This window comes from Lycium barbarum, chromosome 2 (assembly GCF_019175385.1).
Source record: "Lycium barbarum isolate Lr01 chromosome 2, ASM1917538v2, whole genome shotgun sequence".
Classification (NCBI taxonomy): Eukaryota; Viridiplantae; Streptophyta; class Magnoliopsida; order Solanales; family Solanaceae; genus Lycium; species Lycium barbarum.
The window spans coordinates 95544921-95553226 of record NC_083338.1 but is presented as its reverse complement, the minus strand read 5'-3'; the positions used below and the strand labels follow the sequence as shown (position 1 = coordinate 95553226).

General features: G+C 34.3%; 1 protein-coding gene across 1 annotated transcript; it reads right to left on the bottom strand.

The window, feature by feature from the left end:
* Positions 1-5630: 5630 nt before the first annotated feature.
* Positions 5631-8031, bottom strand: LOC132621064 (uncharacterized). The gene is made up of 3 exons (XM_060335198.1): positions 7615-8031; positions 6875-7107; positions 5631-6176 (listed from the first exon to the last, which is right to left on the bottom strand). The coding sequence occupies exons 1-3, from the start codon at positions 7759-7761 to the stop codon at positions 5774-5776; spliced, it is 783 nt and encodes a 260-aa protein (XP_060191181.1). The 5' UTR covers positions 7762-8031; the 3' UTR covers positions 5631-5773.
* Positions 8032-8306: the final 275 nt, after the last annotated feature.

Below are 8306 nucleotides of genomic sequence, written 5' to 3'. Positions count from 1 at the left end.
ACCCCATATTGCTTTGCAGGAAAGTTATCCAGGAATTTGACTATAGAATGTTCCAGGCCATCAGCTAGATTGGTAAACTATAGGATGTTTTTGAAAAGCTTTCCTCGTGCATTTTGTCTCATGTTTTAAGAAGTCCAGTGGGACTATCAGTGTGACGAGAACCAGCGGGTTCGCTCGGCACTAAGTAAGGGTCGGGTGCCCATCATGCCCTATCAGGATTAGGGTGTGACATTAAATGAGCTACATAAGATCTTTACTAGATATTTTTGGAGTAACAAATTTGAAGGTAGAAGTAGGCATTGGATAACTTGGAAGGAAGTATGTCTGCCAATTCAAGAAGGAGGTTTGGGGTTTAAATCATTATTTGATGTTTCCAACGCTTTATTTGCTAAACTTTGGTGGAGATTCAGAACTAAAAACCCTTTGTAGGCTAATTACATGTGGAACAAATATTGCAAGAAAGAGATGCCTAATTTGGTACATTGGAAAGGAGGTACTCAAGTTTGGAAGAAGACGATTGCAGTTAGGGAAGAAGTGGAACAGGAAATATGGTGGCAAATAAAAGTAGGAACTACTAATGTGTGGCATGAGAATTATAAAAAAATGGGGTGGGGGTGGGGGGAGGGGTTATACCATGTGGTTTCATCTGATTTCTATATTAATGAGGAGTTGGTGGAGGTTGCTGAACTAGTAGAGGATGGGAAATGGAAGGACAATATACTACAACAATCTTTTCCAAATGAGATTATGGAGCATGTTAGAAAAGAGATCCATATTGAACATTTACAAGGGAATTAGGACAAACCATAGTGGATGCCAACTAATTCAGGAAAATGGGACATGATGAACATAAAAGGGAACAACATGAAGAATTTAATTATCTGTGGATTAAGGGAGTTCCTTTTAAGATTTCATTTTTCATATGGAGGTTGTTGAAGCACATTATTCCTACAGATGATAACTTTAGAAGGATAAGGATCCCTATTGTATCTAGATGTTATTGTTGTGACTATCCTGACACTGAAACAATGCAGCATTTGTTCATAAGTAGTAATTTTGCAAGAAGAGTCTGGCAGGTTTTCATGCAGGCAATAGGTATATACAAAAATGAACTTGGTTCAAGTACAACAAGTGATTAGACTTTTCTAGAACATAAAATGTGGAGAAAAGCTTAAGCCAATTATACAAGTTATTCCTGCTGTAGTTACTTGGAATTATGGAAGAGGAGAAATAAGATTAAGCATGGAGAAAGGGTTAGTTTTAAAAAGGTAGTGCATGAGGTGAATAATCATCTTTTCTATCTTACAAAGATGACATACCCTTGGTTAGATAATGTCCCATTCTTATGGCCTGAGCTTTTAGCTTTTCTGGAAAATTATAATCCTAGATATATTACAAAAGTGGTATGCTGGAAATTGCCTCCAAGTAGGTGATTTAAGTGAAACACAGATGGGGCCTCAAGAGGGAATCCTGGCCCTAGCTCCTGTGATTTTTGTATCAAGAACATTCAAGGGGATCTTATCTATGCTCAAAGTGAGAAAATAGGGGAAACCACAAATGTGGTAGCTGAAGCTAGGGCATTGGTGGAGGGAATAAAGTATGGTATTGATAATAATCTGCAACCTCTTATTATGGAAACAGATTCCTTATTGCTTAAAAATTTTGTTGAAGGGTTATGGGTGACTTCTTGGTGTACTGTATCACATGTTGAAGGAATAAGGAGAATTGGCATGCGGAGTTTCAACATGTGTACAGAGAAGGCAACTCTTTGGTTGATTTTTTAACTAACATTGCTTTTGATTTTGCAGGCATTCTAAAGTTTTATTCTTTTCCTGAACTATCTAGTGCGGGAAGGAAAATTCTTAACTTGGACAAACAGCAAGTACGTAATCTAAGAGTCAGCAAAGGATGAAGAGGGCAAGTCGGAAATGCAAGACTATTTTGTGGCTCTGGTATTGGCATCTCTTCAATGTGTGGTATTAGCTCAGCTCATTCTATTGAAGGAATATCAATACTAGAGAAACAGATAGGATTGCATAATCGAAGCTTTTGTGCAATATTTTGAAGTTGCATAATAGATGTTGAAGCCCTATGGACACTATTTTCTAGTTATCTACACTAATAGTGAAAGGAAGTTTTGTGCTATTTAGTTCAATTGAATTTGGAGGCATACTCCATAGAATTGTCTCTGGTGAAAGCTTTGAGGGACATATAATTGGCATCAATCAAAGATTCATATGCTACTTACACAAAACAAAAAAGATCTAACAGTGTAGATGGCTTAGAAGCCTGACTAGTTGGTATTGCTATCGATGAATTCAGATTGAAGGTAGGGTGTTCAACAACACAAATCATCTAATAAACAGTTGAGGAAAAACACAACAACAATCAGGTTTTCAAGACAAGCAAGTAAAAGCATCTCTTTCACACAGCACAAGAGAAAGCTTGCAAGAGGGGAATAGGAAAGATCTAGTCATAGATAGCGACAACGATGTTACTTGAGACTGGTTCCAACTAGTTGATCAGTGATATAGCCATAGCACGATGTCCTGAGTCTCCTTTCAGCTGTTAGACGAGTTGCCGGAGCCTCACCGGAGCTCTACTGTGAATCAGGGTTGGTTGTTGCTTTGGGAGTTGAGTGGACCTTCTAGATCTATATGATCTAATTTATTTTGTTGTCTTTTATTTGGGTTTGATTTTTTGTACAGACTATTATTTTAATAAAATTAGCCACCGATTAGGTGGTCAACAAAAACATACCCAGTGAAATTTCACAACGTGGGCTCCGGGGAGGGTAAAGTGTACGCAGAAGGTGGTCATTTATTTTATTAAAAAAAAAAACAACTACATATGTTCAGGAATGTTATGATGTGTACACTTTCTTAGCAACGTTTTTTATGTTTCTCAAGCCTGATAACTGACTCAATACCAGTCGGCAAGAAATTAGAAATATTTTGTCTTAACTTTGTGGTTTTAGTAGGGGAAAAATATTGTAAAAATTTCTGAGTCATTTGATCCCATGTGGTAATAGGCGCTTGAGGCAAACTTCGCAACCAAGTCTTGGCATCTCCTTTAAAAAAAAAAAAAAAAAAAAAAGGAAACAACCTTAACTTGATTGCTTCTGGAGATACTCTTTATATTTAGCAGTTTCAACTAATTTTAAGAAATCAATCAAATGACTATGTGGATCTTCACTAGGATCACCAGTGAAGGTAAAAGATTGTTGAATTGTTTGGATTAATCCAGTCCTGATTTCGAAGTTGTTAGCTGCAACTGGGGGATTTCCTACACTAGATTCACAGTTGAAGCGATTTCTGATCTGGCATAATCCCTTAGGATTTTGTTTGTTGTAGTGATGGACGCGTCTGTGGTTGTCATAGATGTGACTGTAAATTTTCACGAATGTGTCTACGGAATTGTAGATGCATAAGTGGTTCTCTTGTTTTCTTTGACAATTTGTTCATTCTCTTTATTTCTCTTCTATCCTATTTCCTGCAAGATTTGTTAGAAGATATGCGGGAATATGATATTATTATTCATGTTTTATTTGTAAATCTTAATTTTTTATATACAAATACATGAATAATTTATATCTATCATATGGAGATAATAGCTGACTACATTCCCTACATGACTAGTTAGGATCAACTCACTGTACAACTTTCTCATGCTTCTCTTTCTGGTTGGAGATTCGATCATATTATTTACTTAAACTGATTTAATATTTCAGGATATGTCGCAACATATCTATTCAGATTCTTTGCTAGTAATCGTTTAGAGGCTGGTGAATTAATCTAACTGGTTATGTTTTGTTTTAGATTTCAATCTTTATGTTTTGTTGGGATTTCTACGTTTTGTATATTATTATTTAATACAGATTCAGTTATGCTTAATTAATACTTGTTGAGTGTTGTTTCTAAGTAATTCATTAGGTGCTATGACTAGACAATTAATTACAACGTTCGCTTTATGGATAGTTAGAGTTAGTGATGGACTCACGATTTTAAGGTTATGGATGTTTTACCACCTTTTGCGATAGGTGATGAACATTTTAAAAAATCGATAAAACAGAGATAAATTCTGCGTTTGGGTTAGGAAAGTGAAGAAGACAGCTAATAATTTAAATGGATCCTAATTGTCTTTTCTCTCACTTTTTGTCTCTCCTTTTTGTCACAATGAATTGGTTTTTCTTATAGATAAAGTCAGCCGCGGTGAATGTAAATTATATGAAAGTTAGCCAGTAACAATAAAAATAAATTTGTCGTGAAAAAAAAAAAAAACCGAATTTTGCAAGTATAAGAGGAAAAAAGAAGATGCTAGTAAACCTTAAAATGATGAATCAAAAGTTTTTAGAAAGTGCTTCAAGCAAGTATCGAACTCCAAACCTCACCCAAGCAAAACCTTTAATTTCTAATTCTAAAAACTTAACCAAAGCAATCTACCAATAACTCTTTGTTACATACTTTATTTAATATTCTTATAACGTTTTTTAATATATATGATTCGGGCGGGGTCAATGAGTGCTCAAGCACCATCACACCCTATGTGAGTTCACCTTGATTAGAGTCAGGTGTCAATCACTTCTCTTTTCTAACTGAGAGCGTGACATATACTATGCTCAAAACATGAATTTAAAAATCAAACTTCTTTCTTAAGCAACAAGTTTCTTTTTTTTTCTTTTTCAGTTTGGACATTCTTTATATAATTGTTTTATTTTTGACTAACAGAATTATAGGGAATATGATTCTTTTTGGCGATTATACGAAAGATTTATGTTATGTAAGAGGATAACTCAATGATCCAGATGTCATAATAGGATCTTATATCATAGTGAAACGGATTTGATACTCTACATCTCCGCAAGCGTGGGCTTTGAAAGGTTTAGTAAGACAAAGTCGTTGCACAACGTACGTAAGGTTTTAATTAATGTTGTTTGTCTTCACTAACAATTGGCTACTGGATTGGGTATGAAAATGGTTGAGAAATATCAATGTCAAAATACTACTAATGAGTTGGTTCGCTGATGGAAACTTGGAATTATAGGTTGGTAAAGATGTTGATGGCTCTTCTTCACTAAGTAATCGTGGCCATTCCTTTCCTCGGCCTCATCTCTTAGCTAATGTTGTTTTCTCGAAGAAATCTGATTACCCAAATTCTTCTTTAATGCTAATTTATTTTGAATGAATTAAAATGAACTGTAGATTACCATGTCAGTTAAATGCTCATTACATGCAATTGTACATAAAACCTAGAACTATTAGCTTGGAAAATAAGATAGGCTATTCGATACAACAAATTAGAACTCCATATAGTATTAATTACCGTACCAAATTATTAATGAATAATTGTTATCAAGATTACCTGTAATTACTTTATAAGTAACCAGATTGTGTAAATTCTTTTTATACGGTCAATGCATAGAATTTGAACTCTACTAAACCCATCTATGCTTCCTTATCAAATAATTAAAGAACTGAAACGAACAGAACAAAAAAAAAAATAACCTTCCTAAGTGCTTCCTTTTTATCACAAAATCTACTTGAGGGAATTAAATTAATGCAGTACTACTAAGTATAACTTTTCTTGAGGGGTAGACGAGAAAATGAATTAGAATTAGACTAGTTAGCATGTCCATTATGGGATTCAAAGTCCCCAAAATAAAAATCTTTTGATATCAACATCAAGAATGTGTAGTGTTCCATTTACAAGCAGTTATGTATATAAAACGAAAAAAAGGGTTGGTAAAGATTATGTACAATTTCTTGTGCTTCCTTCAAACCAAGTGCATGTACTTATCAAAGTCAGATAGGTACTGTGCTAATGAAGTATTATCATGTTCAATATTATTCTGAGATGTTCTTGAAATGGGATTTTCATTAGGAACAGGTCTAATTATTGTTCGAGGAGATCTTGGTGGAGATGCAAAAAGCATAGAAGTTTCCAGTACTTGACGACTAATACTTTCTTGATCAAGCAAGAATTTTTGTGCACGAAGAGCTGTGATGTATAAACCAGCAGCCAAGAAAACTGTCAATAGACCAAAAACTCCAGCAGCAGAGAACAATCCCTGTCCAAGTACTAAGCAACTTTCTCTTGGTGTTTCCCAGTGTCTTAGATGTCCTGACTCTACACTTAGCCCTATTAGTAACAATATCTCCCCAACAGCAAATGAAATCCTGTGTAACATTGAAACACAGCATGCATTAATTAAGTATAAAGCTTTAGTTCTTTGACAAAAGCTATAATTGTACAACATGATACTATAGTCAAAAAAGGCGAATCCAGAATTTTGAGTTTACGGGTTCTGGATTCTTAAAAAAATACTGATTTCGGAATAAATTACTTATACATATTAAGTAGATTTCTTAACACAAATATAAGGTTTTAATCAAAGTTATTGAATTTTGCCGAACTCGTAACTAAAACTCTACCATAACTATAAATTGTTGGATGGAAAATTTTAGATTGGATAAATATAAAGGAGGATTCTAAAGTTTAAATACAACCTCACTATTTTCTTTATTGCCAACAAGTACAAACTTGATCGTATAAATTTATGTTTGAAATCTTACAGGCAGTAACTAGTAAGTGCGACTGGACATGCAGTCAAAAAGTTGGATCTATCCATGACTGAAGCATACTTTTGACTGAAACATACCCGTGGAAAAATAGAGTTATGCCCCTGCTTTCATCAAACTTTTACACTTTTAATGATACAAAGTAACATTTGGTCATGTCATAGTAGTTTTGACATCTATATGCAAATTAATAAGACCACCTTACTATACGTCTAAAATAAATAGACATGTCATACATTCTCCTTTAACAAAATTTTTTGCGCGATGACAAGAAAATAAAGGTGACATATGCGTACCATGTGGAAACAAAGAAGAAGCCAGCTTGCCAAACAAGAGTCTTGACAGATTGGGAATGAGGGTCCCAATAAAGTATAGGAGGAGGAGTTGATTTGCTCACAACAATCAACAAATAAGTGTGCTCAATCACCATAGCAATAGCCAGAACCAAGAATGCAGCAGAAGCACACAAGAGAGGTGTTTTCCCACTACCAGTATATGTGCATTCTCCTCCTTTACCACTCAATGTCACCTGCAAATTAAACCTCATTCACATAAGTCGTCCCAATACCAACTACTTATGCAACAATTCACTCTTCTAAACTGTGTAAGATGGTTATAGTAAAAAACTCTTTTATAGTATTGTCAGCTTATATATAAGTAAAATTTCGACAAGTATGAACTTCTTTGGTTTAAATTTGGTGACTACAATTTTAGCTAGTGTTCACTCTCTCCTCCCAAAATTACGTTTCCCACGAAGTCCTCCCAGTTTTCAACAAAACTAGTCCATATTTTTGAGAAATAACTATAGCATATAACTTAATACATTGTCGATAATGTAAACGAATTTTTACAATTATTAGATCATTTAAAAGATAACTATTGGTAATTGTCCCAAAAAGTGTGTGATTTTAATATCCTGGAATGTAAGGTAAGTTACGCACCTACTATATAAGTACAATATATATAAACACGATGATAGTACAATTATTTTTATATCATCAGTCTATATAAGTTAAATCCAAAAAAGAAAACGTACCTGAGACCGCGTAGCCTCAGCAATAAGGGAGAGAATGAAGCAGAAGAGACCAAGAAGTATTGACAATACCATAAGAAATGCACCCATTTTGCTACCTAAATTGGTGCTAGGTCGACTTGGTGCAAGATCTGCATGAGTCACAGCCATTATTCCAGCAGCACTATGCTACAACAGGAAGATCAATTTGATCAAGTTCAGCAATGGTACAGAAGAGAAAAAATAAAGATGGAACTTTTTCACAATCACCCATAAAGAGAATAAGAGATAAGAGTTTTAGAATTGCTTGGAACAAAGGTTGCTTAAAGGCCAAATATTCCTTTGTTCTTGGGCTTTCCATGTAAGTTTTCACAAGAAGATTGTCATTATATAAAGCTTTTTAAGCTTAATCTAAACACAAAAAAGTAGTAGTACTAATTTTATTCAGCATTACTAAAGCTATAGCTTAAAAGATTAACCTTTATTCTGATCTAAAAAGGGAAAGAACGTATTAGTGTAAAGAAGCTTTCTTTCAAAGTGTATCTTAATTCATTAATTGAATGATTTAGCAATTGAGTATTATACAATAAAGAACTTTAAGTGGCATCAATTGACTTGAGCACTACTGCAAATTCCTGAATGATTTATATCTCTGCGGACCCATATACATATACTACAAAATAGCACGAAGAGGCATCTTATTTTCTTTACCAACT